The sequence below is a fragment of the Aptenodytes patagonicus genome, chromosome 9 (assembly GCF_965638725.1).
Source record: "Aptenodytes patagonicus chromosome 9, bAptPat1.pri.cur, whole genome shotgun sequence".
Lineage (NCBI taxonomy): Eukaryota > Metazoa > Chordata > Aves > Sphenisciformes > Spheniscidae > Aptenodytes > Aptenodytes patagonicus.
The window spans coordinates 23837649-23863135 of NC_134957.1; the positions used below are offsets into that span (position 1 = coordinate 23837649).

The 25487-nt window shown below is 47.0% G+C and overlaps 1 protein-coding gene across 12 annotated transcripts in view; it reads left to right on the forward strand.

Annotated features, from left to right (window-relative positions):
• Positions 1-25487, forward strand: part of ZNF185 (zinc finger protein 185 with LIM domain) — a 57288-nt gene that overhangs the window by 27856 nt on the left and 3945 nt on the right. For 6 of the 12 annotated variants that reach the window (XM_076347499.1, XM_076347498.1, XM_076347496.1 and 3 more), the window contains 24 exons: positions 164-238; positions 941-1021; positions 2043-2126; positions 3340-3378; positions 4022-4102; positions 5774-5848; positions 6508-6588; positions 7026-7094; positions 8652-8735; positions 10390-10434; positions 10822-10926; positions 11798-11881; positions 12393-12491; positions 14333-14431; positions 15102-15215; positions 15891-15986; positions 17592-17672; positions 17920-18021; positions 18483-18641; positions 19981-20094; positions 20363-20458; positions 21627-21728; positions 23201-23269; positions 25382-25462. In XM_076347499.1, coding sequence (XP_076203614.1) covers positions 164-238; positions 941-1021; positions 2043-2126; positions 3340-3378; positions 4022-4102; positions 5774-5848; positions 6508-6588; positions 7026-7094; positions 8652-8735; positions 10390-10434; positions 10822-10926; positions 11798-11881; positions 12393-12491; positions 14333-14431; positions 15102-15215; positions 15891-15986; positions 17592-17672; positions 17920-18021; positions 18483-18641; positions 19981-20094; positions 20363-20458; positions 21627-21728; positions 23201-23269; positions 25382-25462 — 2115 coding nt within the window. The remainder of the gene's footprint in view (positions 1-163; positions 239-940; positions 1022-2042; positions 2127-3339; positions 3379-4021; positions 4103-5773; positions 5849-6507; positions 6589-7025; positions 7095-8651; positions 8736-10389; positions 10435-10821; positions 10927-11797; positions 11882-12392; positions 12492-14332; positions 14432-15101; positions 15216-15890; positions 15987-17591; positions 17673-17919; positions 18022-18482; positions 18642-19980; positions 20095-20362; positions 20459-21626; positions 21729-23200; positions 23270-25381; positions 25463-25487) is intronic. The other 6 variants (XM_076347500.1, XM_076347503.1, XM_076347501.1 and 3 more) reach the window with 6 other exon arrangements.

Sequence of the window (25487 nt, forward strand, 5' to 3'; positions counted from 1 at the left end):
TGCCCTTCAATTAAATAGCATTCCCTAAATTCAGAGAGTGGATCTTTGGGATCACCCTATTTTCCCCCATCACGTGGAGCATGAGCTCACCCGGGGAACAGGGTGGTGAAGGGTGAGAGCTCAGGAGGGTCATGTTAACAGACGTGATTTGTGCCATCTGCAGCACTGCCGTGAAGGGACACAGCCTGTGCCGTTCTTCCTCTGGCTACAGGATGACCACTGAGGATTACAAGAAACTGTGAGTGTGCAGAGGGGAGCAGCACTTTCTGTCCGTGCACAGGCTCAGCAGCACCCGAGCCTCAGTGATGAAGCCACCTCCACGTGGATGGCCAGGCATGGCTTTATCAGCTGAGCACCGCAGAGCTTTCAGTAGAAACTGAAGCAGTTCCCAGTGCTACCTCCAGGCCTGTGTGGGCCATAAGGTGTTCCTTGAACTGGTAATGGCCTTTGTATGGAGTGAATTTTATCAGTTGGTAGTAATTAAGGCAGAAACTGGAGGATGCAGCCTGGGGACTTGGTTTGCAGCATGGCTGGCCTTCCTGAAACCAGGAGAAAGGAGGGAGCTTGTGGCAGAACAGCACTGCTGATGTTTCCTACGCAGCTTTTCATGTCAAAGACTGTGGCGCTAATCTGAAATGCAGCTGAACGTTTATTATGAACCAGCCTCTAAGAATCATAGAATAGTTTGGGTTGGAAGGGACCTTTAAAGGTAACCTAGTCCAACCCCCCTGTAACCCCTATACTAAGAAAACAGAATCCTATGGGGACATGTGTACCCCAATGTGCATGGAAAAATACAAGTGTCTTCCACACTTGTCTGCAACACTTCTAGGGTCTGAACCAGCTTCCACATGCCCTTGGGTTTTGCTTGTGCTGCCTCTGCAACAGACTGCAGAGGCAGTTCCCTTACCGTGGCTCTCCCCTTCCCTTTCTATTTCAGAGCTCCATATAATGTCAAGCAAAAATCAGTGGACTTGGATGAGAAGGATGTGCCTTTTACTCCAGATGAACGTAAAAAGAGGTATGGCCTCCAGGTAACCACCTTTTTCTTGCAGGGGCAGTGACAAGTGGACTTACTTCAGTTTAACTGTTCATTACTGGGAGGGTCAGCTTGATGATGATTACAGCTGAGCCATTAGGGCTGATTGCAATAAAATAATAATAAGCAGATATTTCCACACAGAGCGCATCTATGCCCACAGGCGACTGCGCTCCCAACTAAATATAATTAAAAGCCTGACATGATTCAACCTGACAGCATACCCCAATTAATTTGGCAGCTGGAAATGGCTTGTGGAATCCATCAGCTGCGTAGCGTCTATGTGAAAAGATAGAGACGCACAAATAGCCTGGCAGTAAAGGGAGGAGCCCACCTCCCACAGCCTACGTGTGCGCCTTTGAGTCTGGACCACTCGGGGACTTGCATCTAAGTCCAGATCCAGACGGAGTAGAATGCGTCTTGTCTGTGTGGTAGATCTGCATCTGATGCAGCCAGTGTTCTTGTTGCTTTCAGTCGAGTTTCTGAAGATACTTTTCCTCAGATACAAGACTTTTACAAATGAAAACTTGGTAATTTGCCCACTGGGGATGAACCAATAAAAGTCCTTTCAGAGATCTGCACTTCTCCCTTGGTACATCTGGTGGTACTGATGTCTGTATAGACACGTGCAGTCCATGTAGCATGCCAGCCACAAAGCCTGTATCCCCTTTTTTTGTCCTGCGGTATGCAATATTGCAACAGTCCAGGTCTTGAAAAGGGGAACTCCCTCTGCCCTCCTGGAAGAGGAAGTTGTTGGGGTTTTTTTGCCTGATGCTTTATATCCATGTGAAAGTGCTGTGGCCCAGCATGAATGATACTAAAGAAAAAGATAAGACATTGTTACTCCTCTCAGCTCTGGCTGGATTTCTGCTCCCCAGAGCATGGGAGCTCTGTCAGGGTTAGCACAAGCCTCCACTGGGTTGTTCACCTATTGCCTCTTCAAGGCTACACCCAGCAGCCACTAACGGCATGAGCAGAATGTGAGCCCTTCCCTCCCTTCTAGGACAGAGGCAGCCAACAGTGTCCTGAGATGCACTGCCAGCAGAGAACGTGCTTACGTCCTCTCGGCGGCCAAGAAAAGCAACGGGTGAGTCTTCAGCGTGGAAGTGTGGGGCAGGAGACAGGGAAGAGGCTGTTGAAGGTGGTCTCACAGGGATGGTGGCCTGACTCAAGACTCTCTGAAGGCAATGGGCACCTTTCCAATGAGTGGAGAAGATGTAGCTGCCATCTCTTTAGAAGTGCCAAGGGTATCTGCAGGTTTCTGCAGAATTGGGGAAATCCTCCAGGAGTCTTGGGAAGTCTTCCTTACTGAGAGGGATGAAATTTAGGAAGAGAAAAACCATGAAAGTCCCTAATTCCCTGGGGCCCGCAATCAAGACTTCAATTTTCAGACTCAGTTCTTAATACTGCTCTCTCCAGTTTTGTTGCATGTAAGGGGAAAATCAGAACAAATATAAACTGCATCTAATATGGATCAGCTTTTTGTGACAGTTTGCCTTTACGTTGTGTTTGAACAATAGCTAGACTTACAAGATCCTGATCTTAGTTGCAGCCTCAGAATAGTTCTGTGGGGAAAAAGAACCTAACAGGAATGTGTGGATGTGTAACAGGAATGTGTGGATGTGTAACAGGAATGTGAAGGATGTGTGGGAGCTACTGGTGTTCAAGGCTCTGTTGTCCATCTCTTTCCTGGGAGGGGAAAAAAAGGCAGATTTCCAAGGTCTGTGATCTCCCAGCAGCCATGATAGTGACTTTTTTTGCAGCTCGCTTTCACTATAAATCCTTTTCCTCTTGACATAACTCAGGGTGACACAATGAGGCACCAGGAGGTTGCTGGTGCAGGAGGAAGCAGGGAGGGGATGCACCAGCAGCACTCAACTGTGCCCAGAATGAGAGAAATGCTTGGAGAGGATTTGTAAGGATGTTGAGGGTGTTTGCACTGGCTGCTAGTTCCTCTGGTGCACTGAATATCATGCGGTATGGAGGGAGGCAGGTTTGTATGCAGGAAGAAAAACAGCTGTCAGAAACGTATAAAATTAAAAAGAGCCTTTGGGGAAGGTTCTTTACTTCACATGTTATAACTAGCTGCTCTTCCTATTTTTATTTCTTCTGCTCTGTAATTTGTACATGTTTAACACACCCAGTCGCTGTCAGCTCTGCCCAAATGGTGTTACATGACCCCTTAACGCTTTGCACCATATGGGTCAATTATGGGTCAGAGACTCGGTGGGAGCTGCCCCTGCCCAAGGTGTGTCTCTACCTCCAAACTTCTAACTGTTGCCTTTACGCTTCCTTTACAGCAGCCCAACACAAGAATTTCCACCCTTGTTCGCCAAGAGGTAGGTCACTGACCCTCTGGAAGTACTGCTGAGGTTGTGCGTCTGTGTACTGTACCAGGGCTGCTCTTAAGTGCTGGGATAGGAGATCCCCAGGTGTTTTAAAGCAGAGGAGAGACACTTCCCTTAAAAAGGATGCTCTGGGTTGAATCACGCTGGCTTTTGAGAGCCCACAGTGTTGTAAACACCGAGAATACACGACTGATGATGATGCTTTGGGTTATGGGCAACCTGAAACAAGGAGAGACTCATTCACTGCCTTTCTTCTTCCAGGGAAGGCTGGTTCCAACCAGCAGGGTGAATACTCTTCAGGCTTCAGGCATTTAACTTCCAAAGCAGTCGGTATGATAGGGAAATGATGCCTAGGGCGCTCTCTGGAATTTAAGCATTCAGCTGATGCTATTTGTAAAGCGACTGTGGTAGCAAAATGCCACTGATTTGGGCTGAAGATCTCACTTCATTCAGCCGGTTGAGATGCTCACCAGTAGCAGAGTACAGGGAGCATGAGGAGCAGGAAAAATCTGCCTCTAGGGGAAACAGAGGGAAAACATAGCTTAAGGGAAAACGAGAATAAACTGCCTGAATTAGCTAGCAGTGGGGAATAGGAAACAGTGTGATATTTGTCTCTCTTTTTGCCTTTTGAAAGAATTGAGATAGAAGAAGAGGAAGGACAGCAGAGGAGTCCAACTGTGTCTGGCTCATGCAGGTTTACACCAGATGACAACAGGTATTTACCTCATCCTGGAGTAGTGTGTTGACTGTCTTTGATTTTAGGGTGCACTGATTTGCCATCTTTGTAGATAACTGCATTTATGTGCAAGGTAGCAGCTATCTGAACACGACTAGGGATGAAGGTTTTTCAAAAGAGACTTCTCAGAAAATCCTGATTGCCCCTTTCTTGCAAAAAGGGAAAGATCCAAAATGAAAAATGAGGTCAGCTAACTTGGTGAAACAAATGGGCAGGCATGGGGACAGGGCCAGAGTGTCATAAAGTACCCAACTGACAGCCCTGGAGGGTGACAAACTGCTTTTAACTACAGGCCAACTCTAATGTGAGTTGTATGGTGTAAACCTGCCACTGAGCCCCTCTCCTGATCACACTCCGCAGCCCAGTCAGTCCTGTCTTCACAAGGTGCTCATAAGCCACAGGAATGAGCCTGGCAGCACTTCTGGAAAGACAACTCACAGGAGGAGTCAGAGCAGGTTTAGATGAGCTCACCTACCCATCAAGCAGCCATTAGATAGTAATGATTTTCTTTTACTAGCAAACTTGGCTGCGTGAACTGACCCCATCACCTAGACACGAAATACTCAATATCTCATTATTTCCAGTCCCCTGAGCCAGCTCTCTGCTTTTGTTAGACTTTAGATTTAATTATTCTACCATGATAGCAACAGATAGGTGTGACCGGAGAGGCTTGAGAGGTTCATTATCTTTAAATTGATCTTCGCTTTGATGGGAAAAGTTAGCCTCATTTCAAGCCCCCAGCCCCCTTCACAGGCTACTGTGAAGCCCAAGTATATGCAGAGCCATACGGAGCCGTGGCAGACAGGCCAGAGCGTTCTTGCCATGGTATGTGAGAGCTGGGGACAGGTTGTCTCTGGTGTAAAAGGGCAGCAGTGACAACCTCCCCTAGCCCACACTGGTCAGGAACAGCTGGCACATGGTGTGGGGCTGAGTGAGACCAGTATGCAGAAATGTTTGGCTGAAATGGAAATATTTGCCCTAGGAGGGAGAATCCTTCTCTGTTTTCAAGCAGATTCATTTAATTTGGGATTCAGCTCTCTCTTCCTGCTCTGAGGGGTGGCTTGATGCCAGGCAGCAGCATTATTAGCTTCTCTGCCACTCTGGTCCTTAGTGGGCCCAGCAGGGAGTCCAATAAATGAGGTCTTTCAGCCTGAAATGCTTTATTTTCAGGATGAAGGAGCTGCCTCATGAATTTTGGTAGCAATTTTGTGCCACTGTGGTGCAGGTTTGAGGCAAGGCTGGGAAGCAGTTACCCTCCCTTCCTCGCATATTACACACGTGCACATAGTGAAATCAATTTTGTGAATGCACTGAGCTTTAATCTATACATTTGGGGAAGTTGGTTTTTAGTGCAAACTCAAGCACTGGGGATAGAAACAGCTCCAGCTGTGTTAAATAGGAAAAGCCAGTTTCTAAAGACCGAGCCTTTCAGCAGAAAGGCAGATAGTAGTCCAATCAGTGCAACAGTGCACAGGGACAACTGCGTGTGTGAGTCCTTGCACAGCAGGGTTTGGCCTCACTGCCCAGGAAGCAGACACAAGAGCTGTGGGCCAGAAAGCAGGATGTGTCCCCCCACAGGAGAAGGCACCTAAAAAAATCTTCTGTCTTTAATGCTTTGTTACTTTTTTTTTCTTTTTTTTTTTTTGTCAGTACTAATGGGCTAAGAAAAACCACTGCTGGGTCTTCCTGGAATGAGCCAAAGACAACAGCAGTGTCTCCCTCCAGGTAAGTTTTATAGCACAGCCAGGATGTCTTGGACATCTTTTGTGGCTGTATCAGCCCACATGTAGGTCAGAGACTTCTGTGGGCACCCCTCTGGGAGGTGAAATGAAGCAAATTTGTCAGCCTTGTACATGGGAGACTTTTCTTAGATGCAGGCAGCTGTTTTAAAAAGGTTTGATGTCTGAAATCCATGTTAAGTCCTGCAAGGATCTGATAACATCCTGATAGAAGTGCACAAAACCTGAAAGGAAAAAACCAAACATGCTGAACTCTTTCTCGCCAAATATGTGTAGGGGAATAATTTTCAGTTACTTTCAACTTTGTCTGTTTGATTGAATTCACGACTGTAGCATAACAAATGTTGAGATGGTTTTCCACAGCACTGCAAACAGCGCTTTGGTTACTGACCTTGTTCTGTTATTTTTGTTCTTTGTGTATCATTGGCAGAAGGTAGATATTCCTGGCAATATCAGTGTTTTTAATTTAAAAATTGCTTCTGAAAAGACAACTTTGTAAGTCAATGTATTGAAAACAGTGATGTTTGTTTTCCATTTTATTTATTCACAGAAAGGAACACTTCAATGCAGGAAAATTTTGGCCAACTGCAGTGGGGAGCTGGTTTGTTCAGGAATGACAGCTTTTTTCTTTGCCTTCTCTTGCAGCCCTGAAACAAGCAGTAAGAGCCAACCAACCACATCCTTGAGTGAAACTTCAGAGACAACCTCTACTTCTACTGAAATCAGGTAGGTCTGTTGGCCCTGCATCATCCTAAAGCTCCACTAAGGATAGCAAGGGGCATGCTGCAGTGGAGAGTTTGGCTCTGCTTGGTGGTATTTTCCCAGATACATGATTGTTCTGGACACAGTGCAGTCATGGAACAATAAATGCTATAGCATAGGGAATCTAAGAAAGCAGCACTTTACAAAAGCGTTAGCAATCTGGGAGGAAATACACCCAGATGGAAGCTGTGGACCTCCCACAGCTTGAACATTACTCAGTCCTTTCTGATGAGAATATGAGCCCAAAAACTGCAGACCTAAACTGATCAGGCTTTAATTTTAATCCAGTCCCTGCACTGTACGTAGCACACTTCCAACAAGCACTTTGCCGTACAGTTCCTATGCCTCACGTTGTGACCCCTCATCTCCCTACCTAACCGTTCTTGCTGTTTTGCTTGCAGAAATGGTGAAAACAGACGGGCCCCTAATGGGAAATCCTCATCTGAAACTGTGTCACAGCATGGGAACGGGTAGGAAGTTAAGAAAGGCTGATCTGTGCTGCGGAACATAAGGCGTAACCCTGCTTTTTGCTCAGAAATAGTATATACCTGCTAGTGGTCTCAAACAGATGGGATCTTTCCAGTTATGGTCCTGGGCTGCACTCCAAGAGCATCATCTGCTGGCTAGGCTGCAACTTGTCAGTTTTCTCTACTCTTCCTTCACCTCCCTCAAGGGTTCTCCTCTCTGGCTCAGTCCCTAAAGAGCCTACTTCATGCATTTCTTTTCTTTTTCTTTTTTTTTTTTTTAATTACACCGCTCCAATTGCCCTCCCACTGCCGTTCCCTGGGGAGCTTCTTCCACCTACAACGGATGTGTTGAACTTCAGTTGCTGGTGGCTCCTGCTAACATTGGTTCTGGTCCTCTGCACCCTGTAGAAAGTCTGAAGGGGTGGCTGAACAATGGGAAAGTGTAAAAAGCTCTCTTTTATGGAGGAAAACCTAAGAAAGAAGGAACTGATTGTGAACCTAAAGGCATGGGTACAGGTGCTGGACACGTTAAGGGGCAGAGCTCTGACACTGTGTAGCTGCACAGGTGAGACAGGGGACTTGCAATTCAGGGCAGGGAAGCTTCTGGCCCTCCTGAGAGAGATCACTCCCTCTTTGTACGCTTATGACCAGTAGTCTTTATCCTCTGGACTGTACACAGGAGCATTTCAGATTTTTAAAACATACCCCATATTAGCAGGGCTCTTTTTGTTCTCAGTGTTACCACTCTGAATTTTTGGCTGTGTCTAGACTGCAGTAGGCGGAGTTGTACATGTGGCCTCACCTTTCGCTCTGTTGTGCTTAAGCACCTGTAGAAGGCTTGGATTCACCAAATGAGTTTCTGTTGCATATACAGTTAATTGCAACTCACTCTCCACCTCCATCAGTGAAGATAAAGCTAGAAATGTTCCCAAACCAATATCTCAGGCTGAAGCAAAGTCTAGAGTGCTTGAGAAAAGGTAGAGGCTGGACTATTGTCATGGTCATTCAACTGAGGCCCATAAATATATCCTTGTATGTCATTGCAGGGACAGCCTGATTACAACGCGCTCATTGTGCTTGGAGTCATTTGGGTCACGTAGCTGCTCCTAATTGTGAGGCAGTCTCTCAGAGAAATTAGAGGATGCCTCATTACTTAAGCCACCTAAAACTGCAGAGAGAGTAATTGGCAGGGAAGGAAGGAGACAGATGGACAGCTTGACAGGTCTGGGGGAGTGAAGGATGGGTGTAGGGTCCGGCTGGTGGACCTGTAGGAAGGCCTTTCTGGCCCATGAGCAGAGAGAGAGCAACTGTTGTAGGGTACTTACGCTCAGCCGAGCAAAGGGGTTAGCAGTCCCTCACTGCAGGGAGCAACACATCTCTCTAAGTAACCCATGAACTGCAGTCAGGCCCACTGTACTCGGAAGGTTGGCCCTTACTGTCCCGATATATTGAGCTAGCCCCATTTTGTGCTCCTCCTAACTAAATGTTAGTAGGCTGTTCTAGGATGATACAATATCAATGCTGTCAGGTCATATTTCACGGGCATTTTCCTTTTTCTAGTGACAAACCTCTGAAGGAAAAGTCTGAGCCGTTCCCATGGGATGAACTGGCCCCCAGAGCAACCGTGGCTTCCACGAATGGAAGGTAGAGTTAGTGTGAAATTCCTTTATTGACTTGAACATTGTGCAAATCATAAACTGCTGCTCTTGAGCTGTCTGGAAACTCTGAATGGATATTTACTGATGGAAAAACACAGTTCAATCTGTGCTTTGCAGAACTGCAGCAGTTTCTCTAATATTTTATTTAAGAAGGAGGGAAAAAAGAAAACGCTACCCTCTTCAATAAAATTGTTTGATATTTTGTTCCAGTTTTTTTCTTTTGTTTCCATAATATAAAAAACAATCACTTTTGTGGGTCATTTCTGCATTTTTCCGGGTTTATTCCCAAATGTAAACCAATTCTGGAATGTAATTTTTATTTTTTTTTTACAGTATAGAGAGGTTCCCACTCAATGTCTCTCTAGGCCTCCAACCTCCACCTACCTAGTCACTTTTGCAACAAGAAAGCCCCTAAAAAAAGCAAAACCAAACCAAACCCCAAACACAAAAGGAAATTGCACAGCCTGTAAACTGTCTGGCAAACCGAAAGGTTCAGTGGCGAGGAAAAGCTGTGTCCTGACTCTAAGGTATTGTGGAAAGTAGTTAAAGATCCCATAACCACAGGCACCGCACTGTAGCTGAGCTGGTTGTTGTCTCCAAATGCCCAGATGAAATCCACCATCACGGCTCTGCTTGCCTTTTGTGTGTATGAGAATCACCTGCCCCCAGCCTTCCAGGACCTGTCCTTGGCAGGATCCTGCCCCTCCCGTGGGCACCAGCGTTTCTGGCACACAACCAAGCTGATAGCCAGTGGATCTCCTTAGCTCGGGCTCCACACTTTGCTGCTCTTCACCGCTGCCAGTGGCCCTTGCTGGAGGCACACCTCCCGCTCTAGAAAACACTGGTTTAATTTGGTCCAGAAACCTCTGAGTTGAGTCTGAGGGTACTTCTCAGCGATCCACTGAAGGCGACTAAAACAACTCAGCTCCTGCCTGTTCCATGGCAGCATGTGGCAGTCTCTATGGCAGTCTGTTTCACAGCTTTTCTGGGGAGTCTGCACCCTCGCTGGAAAAAAAATTAGAGATTCACAAATCAAGAAAGGTTGCAACTGCGAAGAGCAGTGGCTGTGCTTCTGCCTGCCCGAGAAAGTGGAAGTGAGGAAGGAAAGGTATTGCTCCTGTGGTATGCAGAAGAGGAGAAGTTCAGTGAGAGCTGTTCACTCATGGGCTGTTCACTGCCCACAGCCTGGAAACAAGAAAACAGAAACATACGGTTTTGGATCTAAACACCTGAAGTTCCCCATTTTGTCAGCTCCCCTGAGACAAGGCAGAGGATGTCAGGGCCATTCCTGCCCTTCTGTGCGTGCAGATGGAGGTGCCTGTGTTGCAGCTGTGGGCTGTAGGACATCCCACTGTTTTTGGAAGAGTCCTGGCTTGAATTTCCAGATGACCCCATACCACTGGCATCTGTCATATGTTGATGATGTTCAGAGTTACTAAATGCTCCTTTGTACTTCATACGCACTGAATTTCCCCAAAGTTTCTTGCCATTTTTTCTGTAGAAATATACTGAGGATCATCTCTGGGAAGTTTTAGGGATTTCCTCCTCTCTCTTTTATTAAATGCATAAGAAAATAATTGTAGAACATTACCTAAACCAAACCAAAGATGCTTTCTAAAGTTGGTGTCTCTCCTTTTCAGTTATCCTGAACATGCAGAAGCCAGCAATGGATTCTACCCACCAAAGTACGTGTAAACCTATTAACAGTGTAAAATTCACTTTTTCTTCTCGATTTAAGAGTGAGAGGAGTCTTTTCCTGTCCTAGTACTGCCCTAACAAATATGTTCTGGGAGCAGCGCTTGCATGCACTTGCAAGGAGGGGTGGACCTGATCCACCAGCTCAAAATGGACTGAGATCTTTCAGCTTCTTTCCTTGCACTAGCGTGAGTTGGTTGGATTTGTGTCTCTGCCCTTCAGGTCTGCTGCAGGAAATTTACCGAGCTAAGCAGGAAGGAGGAAATGATGTTATGTTTGAGACAGGAAAATCTCATGTTTGATATTTTTGCTTCTTGCTCTGTTCTCCAATTTGCTAAGCTTCCTTCTGTGACCCACGAAACTCCCTCTCTTACCAGGTCCAACTCTGGTTGCAGGGACGGACCTGCAGATGCTACAGACAAGCTGCACCATCAGTATGAGACCTCTCGCTACCCAGATGATGCAAAGTCTGAACCTGCAAGGTCAGGGCCTGGTGCTGGTACTCACAGTGCTGCTCGCAGAGGGCAGACGGGGGAGGGGGGGAGAATAAGTAACTCGTCCAGAGTAGAGTTGGAAGCAGAATCCAAATTGGGCAACAAAGCAAGGGGAGCCAGAAAATCCTAGGTGGCTAAACAGTGGGAACAGCGTTCTTTCTGTTCACTGTTACATACCAACTTCCTTCTACAGAAGCAGCCTGGGAGCAGGTACAGCAGCTTTATCGTTGCTTTTAGCATTGATCTCAAAAGTGCCTTCATTCCACATGCTTTTTAGAGCGTGCTTGCTCCCCTGACAATGTCAGAGGTGCAGAGTCAGGAAAGAATTGCTGCTGTTGACACCAAACACACTAATCTCACTGAAGCTGCTTTCTTCACTTACTGTAGTCCATTATTTTGGGACTTGACTCCATGTATTGGCCTACCAAAGGACTTGAGGTGAGAAAATGTTGTCTTCAAACCTCCCAGCTGAGATGAGGAGGATCACAAGGTTCCCAGTAGGATGGTATAAAACCCAAGACCTAGAGCTGCTGCTAGTAATGTAGGAACGTCTTCCCCAAAGTTATTGATACTGTGCTTTGTCCCAGGTGCATGATCCTGTGACAGGCCAGAAAAGACATGTGTCCAGCCAAGACATGTGTGAATTGAGGCCAAGTAGCTGCATTAGTTCCACTAACAGCCTCTATTCTTCTTGATTAGAGATAGTGTAAATGTTTTTTCTGAAGGCAAATCAGTTCTCTGAGAAAATTACTTTCTGTTCCCTGGTCTTATATAAAGTGCAGTGTTGTTATTTCATATAAGTCCCCCTTGAAGCCTTTGGCAAACTATCAAGCTGTAGATTCCTTCCTGTTTTTGACAGGTCTAGCTTGCAGTCTGATGTCCCTTCTCCTCCTACTGAGAGAGCCCATGTGCATGTGGAGGGGACAGAATATTCCTTTAAAGGGTAAGAGTGGGGTTAATTTAGTGGGCATACGAGTAATACTGAGGATTAAGGGAAATCTGAATGGACAGGCACAGAAAGAGGCTTCTTTTCACAGCTTTTGTCCCAAGGATGAAGGCGACTGTGCTGAGGTTTAAAGCGCAGCTTGCAAAATAAACCAAGAGGTTTGCATTGCATCTCTCCTCCATCTTTGATATGAGCCAAGCACCCCAGCTCTTTTTTTCCTCTTGGTGCTTGTGTGCTTGGTGGGGTTCAGTCACTACTTTTTCATTCGCTGATAATCCAGTGAAATGCTACAGTGATGCTGGAGTGGCAGCAAGGGAGCTGAAAGGCCGCTGAAATACACTGAAATGCAACTGTAGTCTAAATGTGGTCCCTAGAGAAAAATGCTGGTGCGGGACAGCGAATGGTAGAGATTGACACAAGCCTTGCCTGGTGAGCAGACAGTATTCACTAGTGCAATGATTCATGTGCCAGTTGTTAAAGATGTAATGGGCCGTTCTTTGGTTATCAGATCTGTCCTGGGCTACGAGGAGAGAAGCAGCACCCGAGAGAGCAGATACACGAGTCCTGAGGTCCCAGCATACAGCAAGCCTTGCAGGAATGAAGTGACGTAAGGACCTGGGGTGCTAACCCCATGTTTGCTAATGTGTTCTTTCTCATTGTTGAAAGCCTTGGAAATACTGATTGCACGATATCGAGCACAAGAACAAAAGCATAAGGACCATTTGTCTAAGCAGCTCTAAACTGCTGCTCTCTCCAGCATCCACTGAAGTAGTAAATTTCCTACCGTGTTCACTGAAGACTAACCACACAGCAAATGCAGTTACATTTCCCCATTTCTTCCCAGCAGCCCCTAGCCTTGCTGCATGTGGCACGGTTCAGCTCTGATCTCCCTCCGACTCCACTTGTCCTGTGTTTATGAGTCTGGACAGGGATGTCTGCTGCATCCTGTACCAGTCCTGGGGCGGGATATGAGTGTGCATCACCCACTTCTTCTCCCTTGCCTTCTGCAGGGAGAAGGCCAAGGTACAGAGCCAGATATGAGCTGGGCAGTAGGACAATTGGGGTGCACTCCTGGGAGTCCATTTGCATGGACTGGTACAGCTTTTGAGTACTTTGGATTTTGCACCCTAGTGCAGAGATGGCAAAGGTCTCTCAAAACTCACAGGAAAAACAGCCAAACAACTATCATCATCATCACTTCTACAGCACTGTATGCCCTAAAACCTTAGGGGAGGCAGCCACAGTGCTCCCCTGGAAGGGTTCCTATCCCACTAGATAAGCAAACAGAAACCCAATGAGCCAAAAAACTTGCAGTGAGGGAGGAGTCACTTGACTCCCCCATCAGGAGTCTGCTGAGGAAAGAGAGGTTTTGCTCTGCAGTAGTTGTTCAGACTCCCTCTATTGCCACAGGTGAGGAAAAAAAAAAGATCCTTCTAGAAATGCTGAATACTTTATCCCACCCCTTTTAGACATCTCCATTGAATGCCTATTTCAGATGCTGACTGTACATGGATGGCTGAATTGCATCCTGAATTAGCAGCAGGACTAGGAATAGGCCGCATTTCTCCCCAGTCAAACGTTGTTCGGACATCCATGTCTTCACCATCCTTCCTTGCTGGCATGACTTAGGTCAGGTTTCCTTGGCTAATACTCCTTGTCTGGAGCAGTATTGTCAGGCAGAAAGCTCCCGATGGCCCTTCCGTTCCAGGGGAAAAGGCAGAGCTAAACGGATCTGTTGAGCATTGAGTCTCATAAAGCACAGCTCCGATGCAGCCATTTCCCAAGCAATTCCCTCAGAGTCCACCTCTGTATGCTGGCATGACTCCTTCTCCAGTAGGTCCAACTCTTCTCTGAGAGACAGCAGCATCGTTACTTCAAAGGCCCAGTGCAAAGTCAACGTGCATCTTGAGAAAAGGGAGTCTGAGCTAGAAAGGCAAGGGGAGATGAAGCTGTGTTGAGTGGTATCATTGGATACACTGAATGAGTGAGTCTGGCTACAAAAAAACCTTCAGAGTATTGGACAGGGAGGAACATTTCAAATTCAGCCTCAGGTATTATCAGACACTGTATCAGATGTGATGCCTCTCCTGGCATACACATCCTGATGTATGATATAGCCACAGTAAATAATCCAATACCCTGTAAGTCTACTTTCATGCTAGAAAGCAGCATGTTTGTCTAGAGAAAACATAGTTTGGACTGGTATTTTAAAGAACTAATTTCAGCGTGTGAAAATGTTGCTGCTTGACCCATCCATGGAATTCCAAGCAGTTAAGCAGTGCTTTGTGCCGTGCTGAAGTCAGTGCTTCATTGTGCTGGTTACAGCTTAGCCCTTGGAATATCTTCCACCAAAGCCTTGTGACTTTCTTTCTTCTTAGTGTGCGCTGAACTGACCTTTCAGGCGTTTGTGCCTGCCAGCCACGAGTGGGGTTTCTTTTCCTTTGCCAGGTCTTCCCAAGATTTCAAAGAGGGGAACACCCCTAGAGAAAGGGGGCACGAGAGCACGCGGGCCTCAGATGACTATAAACCAGAGCTGATCCAAGAAGGGTAAGTGGTCAGTAGGATTCACCCACAGTATCTATTCACTTCGTAATTCTTTGTCTTATTCTGTTCCCAGTGTAACTGAGACCACAGAACAGCTCCTCTGCTTTGCACCCAGGAGTGAGGGCTTTATAATGGCACATTACAGCAGGCAATCCCACCCATACCGATGGAAAAAGCCAGTTGGATGAGAGAGACTCACACCGTGTGTGAAGCCCAAGAGACAGTTTCTGCACTGACAGCATGTGACTTAGGTCCTTTGGCATCAGCATAGTTCCCTTGGTACTACAGTGGCAGGCAGTAGCTTCTGCTGCCCAGAGATCTCAGCAAGTACTGTCCAAGCATTTATGAATGCTGCAAAATCATGCATGAGTGTGTCCTGAGGTGTTAAAAGCATCTGTCAGTCCGAGGAATTCTGACACGAGTGCTTTCTCCTGTGCCTAACTCTTTCCTTCTGCGACAATCTCAGATGAAAGGCCTTTAGCTGCGATCCTGCAAGCTAGAATGGGATTTGTACACATGATTCCTGTCAGATCTGGTACCAGGGCAGTTTGGAATAGCTCTGGCCAAACAGTGACTCCTGCTCCCTGCCTGATGGCTCCTGTCTAGGGAATGGATGTCTAAACACCCCAGCATGTTTTTTCTCCACTGCCTTAAGCACAGGTCTTTATTTTAGGTTTTTGGACTCAAACAACCATACTGAGAAGGGACAAGAACCTCCTGACCATGATGTCCACCCAGAGACTCCCAGGTCGAAGGAACATGCTGAACATGAACTCAGCATGACTAGGTAAGGAATCGGATAATTACCCTCCCTGCCTTTTCCTGTAGGATGAGGGTTAATTCCTTGTGTGTCTTCCCCCACACACATATGCTGATAAAATCTTCTCCCAGGCTCCCCTTTTGTGCCTGATTCTAGTGCTGCTTCTACTGAGTGAACCTTTTACCATGGTTTTATATGAAAGCCTGGGAGAAAACATCCTCGTTAGCTGGAGGCATCAAACACTGTCTAGCTGGACTGCCAGGAGTTGCTGCCTAGACCTTAAATTTGGAAGCAGAGACTGCCTCTTAGAGACGTATGCCAATAAGCAACCTAATCTGGCATGGGGTAACACCTCCGTGGTAACGCTGGGTCTCATTTCCGAACTTACCCAGTCAGCGTCAGGTCTCAGGCTGTACTCTGGTCACCCTGACACAGGACCATTTGCCTTCCCACTGACCTGTGACTCCACTGGGTTTGCGGTGGCTGTCTCGGTGCCTTCAGCCTGCCTCGTGCAAAACAGTGCAGGGCTAAATGTCCAAATGGAAGGACTTTGTGGACTGATTTCTTTGCTTTTGTCTGTATTTTCCCCCTAAATTTGAAGAGTTGAGGCTCTTGGTCAAATTGGGCTTCCTTATGCATGTGTTTCAGTGAGCAACCCGTTCTTCAAATCAACTTGAAAACCAGACTGCTCTTCTCCCCCAGGTCCATGCCGTGCTCCAAGGACAGCGCTAGTGGGAGCATGGACATTAACAAGGGGATATCGCCCTGTGTGCAGAGTGAAGAAGTCACTTCAAGAAGGCAAGAGAAATAATGGGCTTGCTTTTTCTGATGAGAGAACATGGGGAATTTACTGCAGGTGGTTCTGGAGAAGGGACAGAGGATGCTGTGTTTGGGGTTAGGAGTCACCAAGCTGAGCTTTCTTCATGAGTGCATGGAGATACATAGTGAGCGGTGGGACAGCAGAGTGTGTGGTTAGTGAGGACTGTGGAGGAGGGAGCTCAGGAAGGGGCGCTGGGAAAAGCAACAGCGAGAGAGCAATGGCGTCAGTGTCCTGTCTTCCTGGGTTCTTCTGACAAATGGAGCTATCCTGGATGTACCACAAATACTCCAAATTGTAGTTCTTCATCACGCAGGGAGGCAGAAGGAGCTGTTCCCAGTCCCCAGGGACGTGAGTGGAAGTTAGACTGCTGAAGAAAAAAGTTGCAGGGAGAAACCTTCCCCTTTCTCTCCCGTACCCCCCAGCAAAGTGACCAAGATGGATAAAACCCCGTCTGTGCCCCCAGTCCACGGACTTCCTTTGGATAAGCCCTCAAGCTTACCAAGTTACCGAGAGAAATGCAGAGTCCTGATCTGAGAGTCTAGTGCTTCCAGGTGCAGTGACTTTGGATCAGACTTACCAAGGGAGCAGTCAGGAGTGCTTCTGCAGCATCACTCCACTGGAGGACTTGGGAGTTATCTCCTGCTCTTTTCAGTAAATTGATTTTGAGCCTGAGCTCCTGGACAAACACGTCTTCTTTAGGCACTTAGAACATCCCAACCTGAATGGGAATCTATAGCTCAGTGAACATTAGTGTTTTGCCAGAAGTAAGAATTTAAGGTATCTACCTGTGTTGCAAAAGAATCAAAATAAATTGATCTTGCTTTCACTTGGGTGTCAGTACCCATCGTTTTCTGGCTTACCCCCTTGGTGAACTTGCAGGGATCGAATTAACGCTGGTGAAGGGAAGCCCTCAACTAGTAGCAAGTAAAGTGTAAAGTGTAAGGGCTGCCTCCTCTTTCATCAACCTCAATGTTTCAGGGTAGGATCTTTGAAAGCATTTTGAGAATTAATTTCTTAGTCTAATTAAATGCAGTTTTGATGCAGGAATCCAAGCCAGTTTCAGATTTTCTACCGGGTATCAGAATTCCTAGAGGGGTTGGTGTGCACAAACATATAAAACCAGATAGAAAAAGTGAACAAACTTTCCCTAGATTAATGTAGACAGGTGTAAATCCAGGGTGGCTCTGCAGTGGGTTTATCTAGTGGATACACTTCTGAGATGGTACCCAAATGAGGCCAGCTCATGCTCTTAGCAGTCTGAAATGTAACGTAGAGGTACTGGATAACCCATAACGGTCATAACTAAATGACCAGAGTTAAAATGTCAAGTTCGGAAAGAATAAACAGGTAACTTGGGCTCATCAGGAGCTTTATTTTTCTTTCCTTTCAGCCTTATTTTTTAAGAGATCTGTATTTTCCCTCTGGTTTTTTTCACATCTCTTTGGATTATCTGGCATATTCCCATGCAGGGATATTGTACTTTTCTTGAGGCAGGAGATTCACCAGGGGTTGCATCTACATCCTACAGTAATTCTATGCGCAGTGGCACTTCTGCAGACTATAATGGTCTTCTGTCTTGGCAGGCCCAGTGCTCTACCTAGAGAAAGCAGCATCACTCCTCCAGAGACCCAATGTGCAAATGAATCTGACCCATGCCGGGAAAGGTACGGAGCCAGGGGACGGGGCATGCTTTACTGCTATCTCGCACATCTTGTGTTCTCCCTGTTCAAAGGCATTACAAATGCTCATTTCTTGGCTAGTGAATTCAGAAACCAACATAATCATGATGTTACTGCATTTACTCAGTTCAGAAACCAACATAATCATGATGTTACTGCATGTACTCACCGCAGTGGACAGGTTTAGACACAAGTGCTAAAGCTGCTAACAGGCTTTTTCCTCCCTGACCAGGATCACTCCGGCTTATGAAGAACAAACCTGCCCCACCACAGAAAGTCACCATGAGAGCCCAGGAGACTGGAGAGACAAAGAGCCTAACCCAGTGGGAGCCAGGTACAGTGGGACTATCCCTTTGTTTCTCCCCGTCACTGGCTCTCAAATCCTCATCCTTTGCCACTCCTTCTTCTTGATACAAACCTGGCTGAAGTCCTGGACCTATGTAAATTTGCCCAGTGTATGCTAATTACATGATACTGACAAAAGGAATATTAGGTTTAGGATTCCACCCACATATGGTTATCGATATTCATTTCAGTTAACAAATTAACTTAGACGACCGCTGAATTTTGCAGCATTTCATTGTGCTGGGAATTCAGCTCATGAGGGGAAGTAGTATAGGCCTCTGCCGTTTCCCCTGACCTTAAGAACCTATTAACAGCATGGTGTCCCAGGTTTTCCTTATTGCCAGTAGAAAGAGGCATGATCCAGCCTCGGCAAATTCTGAACACCTGTGTGAGCTGGTCATAGCAAATACAGTCACTGGCTTTATGGTCAAATTGGCTCTAATTTTTTAGCAGGTCTAACTTCAGCTCAAAAGAGAGTGCTCTCAGTGCATATGAGACCCAGCATCCCATGCCACTGTACGTGGACCGCCAGCCTTTTAACACCAGCGTGTCAGCACCCAGTCACAGGATACCATCCTATGTAGACAGCCAAGTATTCAGCACCAGAAGGTAAGGGTTTGGGGATGGGATGCAGAGACAAGGAAAGCTGCTGGCACAGAAATATTTGGCAGAAACTCTGGTCCAGGTTGTATGATCACTGCATCAAGAAGCGAGAACAGGATTTTGTTCTCAGAGGGAGCAACAGTATTGCCAGTAACACATTGTTCCATTGTATTAATGGAACAAGATCATTTTTGGACCTGAAGGGCTGAAGAAGGGATTCAGGAGATCTGAGTTGATAATTGCTCTGTAACACCGGAGAGCTTGGCAGGTTGTGTTCAGACCACCTACACGCTGCCTGGAAACCTGACAGATGTGTAGAGACCACATCTGCTTCTCCTCTGTAACTGCAGAGATGATGATTCAGGAGCAATCTGGTTTTTATTTCTCATGACCCTCAATGACATAAGAGAAGAGTTGTACACTTACAACTACTATTTATATATACATCTACATTCATGTGATCTGAATGGAGCCTTCACCTCTTTTAGCATTTTCCAGAAAGTTGGTGTCACAAAGCTCTCATTTGCGTTTGGAGGCATTTGTAGACTAGGACTAGAAAAAAATGGGGCAGACCTTTATTGTACTTCATAGCCTGTTGTCACCCCCCGGCACTGTGTGATGCTGACATGTCTCTCTGCAGTGCAAGAAACTCGCGCTCCATTCCTGCCCTTGGGTTTATATCACAGCCCAAATGCATGTCTTGCCCAGAGCAGGGTTTTCCTCATCTTACGATGAGCTTAGCCTGTCCCTCTTTCTCTCTTTAATGCAGCATTGATTTACAGTGTTTTTCAGCATTGTTTAACATTAAGTTATACAGTTGCCTGAAGCTTTAAGCAGGATCAAAGTGCTGATATACAATAAAAACATAATCTGTGCCCCAGGGCACGTGCGAGAAAAGAATGACCATAAGCTATAAGCTCATTTTCTCTATGGAAAGAGCCTGAGCTCTGCCCACAGGTTAAAGCCATTCCGATAACGAGTTCTGTCTTGGAAAAGTGAAAATGTGCAGGTCTGATGCCCAGATGGGCCAGCTGGTCAGAAGTTCACACGTGCAGATGGTGCAGTGGTGGTTTTGGTGGGCGCTGGGAAAGGAAACAATACTGAAGATATAGCCATTTATGAACTGCTTCGGCTTTACTCTCAAGCGTTAGATTTTGAGTCTGCTTTCCTAGCCTCAGGGCCTTGTATGCATGCTGCAGCTGCAGAACCAGCACAGGTGAAATGGGCAGAGCAAAGGGAGAATGCATCACGATAGTGACTGCTGAGACAAAATGTTAGTTAGCCAATGTGGGGACTCCAGTAACTCCTGGTACAACGTAATCAGGGCTTTGTGCTTCCTTGCCAGACCTACCCCAGATTACGAAGGGCGAGTTTATGATGGGAGAAGCAGCCCTAGGAACAGCAGATATGACAGCGCTAGTGCCAGGGGGCACTGTGAATTTAACCCCACAGCCGGACGGTAAGAAGTCAAAGGGTGGGATCCAGACTTGTTAACCCAAAGAACACCCCACTGCTCCATTTATTCAGTATCTGGAGTTTCCTGACCCACTTCTTACTAATTCTCTGGATCTAAGCATGTGCAGCGGTGCTGTCTTGCGTGGATGGCTGTGGTGCGTGGGTGATTTTGATGCTAAGCAGGGAGACATTTAGCCAAGATTCTCACCACTTGTGAGAATCCCTCACATGCTCAAGTTCAGTGCTTGAGATTGTATCACTTCCTTTCATAGCCACGACTCCTTTCCCAGAGATACCACCATGTCCATTTCCCAGAGAAGCCACAGGGTGCCATTCTACATGGACAGCTTAAACTATAACAGCACCAGGTAAATGGGTAGTCTCGATGGTTGTGAGGGAAACCTCCGTGAAACTGCTGTGGAAGAGAAGCTAGGAAGCAAAGCCAGGAGCTGAAAGACAGATGAATGGTTTCCAGGGAGTGGATGTGTCATCTAGAGGCACAGAACTACTCTTAAACCATTCCTAGCAAAAGCTACCCAGCACAGGGTCTGTGATACGTCCACCTCTGGTCTCTGAAGATTTTTCACCATGTGGGGTGCCAGAACAGAGTGACAGGAGAATGAAGGGCTGGTTCCTGGCTACCCTCCCTTGACCAGAAATTGGCCTTTGCAGAGGCTACAGGAAAAAAGAGATCTAAAAGCAAAGAGAGATGTCGAGAGAGAGGATCACTATCTCCAGAATGTCAATGAGTAAATGACTGAACTGGTCCCAGAACAAGGCTGTTGGAAGGGGTAGGAGGTATCCAATATGGAATACCATTACCCTGGGCTTTCTGCAGTCCTTCATGGCGGTGTCAGTCCATCCACATGCGGTCTGACACTGTATGGAGGCACCAGCATAGGTCTGAGTGTTGGATCTGTAAAGGGGAGTATGTTGTGGGTGTGAACGGGAGGCACAAGATCCTTGGGACAGCCCAGGACTGGCTCCAGGCAAGATCAGCTTCATCCCTGCAAGGCAAACTTAACATTGCAGAGTGGATAGGCAGAGCTGCTTTCCGAAGACATTTTAGTAGCCGTAGTTTTGCCACCTTCTCCCTTCTGCAGCTTTTGAAATTATTAAATTGGGGATGGTTATGCTGGGGATAGTTATGTTGGACTTTGGCCAAATATGTCCCCGTCTCCTCCTCTCCTGCAATATGTTGTGTGCCATTTCTCTCCATAGCTGCTCCCATTCAGGCTACATGATTCACTTATGGTCTGTGCTTATTTGAAGATCTTCTTTGATCTTTTTCTCCCATGGCCCTATAAATGATACTTTTCTAAATCACTTCTCCAGGGAAGTAGTACTGTTATGTGGCAGATGTAAAAAGAGAAAAGAGCCTTTTTGGTCTGTGATAAAGATGAATTAATCTGTGGGGTTAAGGGCCTTAATACTGCACCCTCCTAACAGTAGTGGGAGGTCTTTTCTTGGCTGCCAGCTTGGATCATGTCATGGCTCATGCTTCCAGTGCCCATAGACTTTTCTCTATCTCACCAGGCTTCTCTCAAGTTCAAGTGAGAGGATCTGCAGTCCGATTGCCACCTTACCACACAACAGCCCAGCGGCCTCTGGGTGCCAGCCCGATTCCAGCATTGCCGGGTAAAGAGCAATGGGTGGTCATGATCCTCCCGCTGCGATACAGGTTTTGCATGCAGCCATCCTGTTTGGTGAAGGCAAGCCAGGCTTTGCTGCTTGGCATCTGGGCCACGGGACATTTCTCAGCCACTTCTGGCTAAGAGCACAGACATTGCCATCGTGGCCAGAGCCACCCAAAAGGGAGAGATGGGCTGGGTACTTTTCTCCAGGTGCCCTTTTTTAGAGACCAGGATGTAGCTCACTGTATGAGTTGCGTCTTTCCTCTTTAGCCTGGAAAAATCATGAATCCTCCATAACACATTGTAGCTGGAGGGACACGATGGAGCTCCTCGTGCCATACACGCTCATCACAGGTGTGGGGCTCTTGGAAGACTCTTTGCCTTGTTGTCAGTTGTGAGCAAGTGAGCAGCCTACACACAGCAAGTGTATCAGATTTCAGTGGGGCTGGCACAGGACCAGGATCTGTCATGTATTACAGAAGATAACATCCCATCACGGTGCAGCTGTCGACTCAGAGCTGTATTCTGGGATTTGTGGTTTCCACAGGCTCCACCTCAGAGGTGAAAACTGCTGCACAGTTTTACACGATTTGGAGAGGGGTTTCAAAGTGGTGAGAGGTCAGCGTAGGCTTTGATGGGCAATAGTTGGGTCCTCCTGGCTTTGCTAACCACTGTCTAAGTAGGAGACTCTCATCTGAAACACTTGACATGGGAGGTGTCTATGCTAAGTTAAAAAAAAAGCTTTGCTTTTTGTTCCTTAGCTGTGACATGCCTTAGTTTGCTCATATAGGAAGAGAGGATTAATCGTAGCTTATAGGCAGCAACGAAAATGCACCATGGAGAAAGAGCCTGATTAGTTCATTTCATGGCTCTGGGAAGAGAGGTGGTGGGCACAGTGTCTCCCCTCGATCTGCGACAGAGCTGTAGACAGACAGACAGATGGGGGCATGTCGTTTTGAAATCAGAATTTTAAAGAGGGAGGAATATGCAAGAAAGGTCAGATCTGTAAGCAAAAACATCCCCAAAACAAACCAGTAGCAATTTATAATGGATGAAAATGCTGGAGATATTCCAGCGACAAAACAGTCACTGTAAGTAGTGCTGTGCCAGTAGGGTTTTAATGTTAATGGGCAGAACCACAAGCTCTCTAAATACTTATTGTGTGCATAATCCTGACAAGATTTGAAAAAGACTTATCCTTGCAAAACAGGGGATAACTGGATGAGAGAGTTATATTATCCATCCCATTCTTTTTAATTAACTTGATTTGTTTTGGTGGGTTAATTAGAGGGGTATATTAGGTGTTATTTAGCAACAATGCTTGATATTCAGTATTTATTCAAGAACAACAGCATCTCACTCTGTGCCTTTTCGTGCAGGCATTACATGTCCAAGTGCACACATGTGGTCCCTGTCTCATTAGCTCCAGTCTTTTCTAATGCAAATGCTTCTCATTCTGTTTCCATCCATTCCTAGAAAAGGGGTCCTCTTTGTGAAGGAGTACGTGAACAGCAGCGAGTTATTGGCCTCCCCACGCTATGGCAGGTATGAGGAGTGTCCAGAGACAGTCATGTGTCTACATACGTGTGCAAAGCAACAGCGTATGGCTTTGCCAGCTAACACACACCAAGCAAGCTCCTGAGCTGGAACAGTTAGCACTGCGTCAGCATGCCATTGTGCCTGAGCTAATTAGCCCTGGAGGGATTATTAAATTGGGTGGGCAGAGAGTTTTGCTAAGGCAGCAGTGCTGCTTTAGGGACCCAGACGGATATCTCTGCAATCCACTGGGCTGTCTAGTCCCGTTGCGGTGACAGGAGGACCTCTGTCCCACAACTTCTAGTGGAGGGGTAAACTCCCCTCTAAGTGGGTTGGCCTCTAAGGTGGGTGACGGGATGAAAACACTACACTGCAGTTTTTTAGGCTGCGTATTTGGCACTGTCAGGCTTCACTGTGCATTTGCACACGTAAACAAATGATTGGAATCTGAGAAAAACGTGGAGGTTGAGGGTTCTCACTCAAAAAAGTTACTTATGAGTTAGAAGAAGTTAAAAGATGCCATTTTTGAAGCTTAAATCTTTGGTCTTTTGTATTCTGCTCAAAGGTAACTAAGTAAAGCTACTCCAGATTGACACCAATGTGACTGAGAGCAGAATTTGGCCCTATGTACATCATGCTTACATTGACGTGGCAGCCAGTTAACACCCAGTTTGATGCCTCCCTGCTGGCATTTATCCTCCCTCAGTGCTGTGTTGGCATTACTGTGGTAGCCGATTACAGACTCCATAAATCTCTAGCCTTTCCTATAGGTCGGCAAAGCAGATGTCAGCAACCAAAGATAAGCGTATTGCTGCAGTGTCTAAAAAACACAGGCAAACAGAACGCAGAGAGGGAACGCTCAGCTAGGTGAGACAAAGGATGTGTTCCGTGCCTTTTCCTGCATAATAGTTCAGGATTTGGGAGTTTAGTAAGCAGTGAAAATAGCTGCTATTTATAGGGTCCACATGTAAACATCAGGACCCCAGTGAGGCCGGAGGAGTTTTACTGATGAGTGTATTGGAGGCAGGATTTCACAGGTTGCCTGTCCAGCAGCCAGCGCAGGATTTTGCCAATCTCATCTAGCAGCTGGAAAATATGTTGGTCCCTATCGTCTGGCTCACAGCCTGTGCGTGTCCCAACTCCAGACCTGCTGGACGGCATGCTGCGGGCCCATGGGCAGCAGAGCCAAGGCAGCCGTGGCTCTCACTGACAGGGGAGCCCTTGCTCTCCCTCCTCCTCTCCTGCTCCCCCTCTTTTTGTCCCTGCTCCCAGCCCACCCAGTCTTGCCTTTTCTGCCATTTTAATGAGACGACCTGGCTCACAGAGGGATCTGATGGCTGGCAAGGAGTAACGGGGTGGGAGCACGTGGTTGGGAACATACTGGAGGAGAGAGAGAGCAAGAGGGAGCGGTATCTTTGCTTTGGCAAGGTTGTTAGGTCTTCTCAGCCCCCTCCTGAGCTGCATTTGACAAACCCTTGCGTGGGACTAACAGCACCGGCTTCCTCACACCCCCTGCTCCTCCCGGCACAGAGGGTGACAGGGTGGGAGAGCCTGCAGGGCAGGGCTGCTGTGTGCCTGTGCCACCTCCCTCGGCCTCAGGCTTGAAGGGGCTCCATTTCAGGGTGCGTGCCCCAGTTTCCCAGCCACGCTGCCCACATCCTGCTTCTCCCTGTGGGGACACCAGCAGCCAGACACTTTTTTTCAGTGCTCTGAAGTTAGGCGCTGGGGCCGCCAGCTCTTTGCTGTCTCTGCTTGCCCTTGGACGTGCCTGCTCCTTGCAAACCTTATCTGCCAGGCTGAGCCCAGAGTCGGCTCTGGGTCTGACCTGAGGCACAGTGATTGTGGTGTGGGGCAGGGAGCAGGAACTGCCACGCCTATGGAGAATCTGCAGCGTGAATACAGCAAAGATTGAGACAGTGCTGCTGACAGCCCCGCTCTGTCAATCAGCGTGGCCCTCTCTATTAGGGAAATGCCTTTTCAGAGCTGGTTAGGAAGGACCAACCTTCTCTCCAAGGAACAGGCAGCTGGGATGTTGCAGTTAGGACTTTAGGTGAATGATTCCATCTGAGATGCTCTTCCCGTATATCACTGTCAAGTGCTGATTTTTCCTTCCATCTCCAGTGGCAGCCTTGTGGATTTGACCGACTTGGAGAGAGCAGCCTACAGCCACCACAGCTACCTGTCCAGCGCTCCCCTACAGAGGTAGGACAGTTCGGGGCTGCCCTTG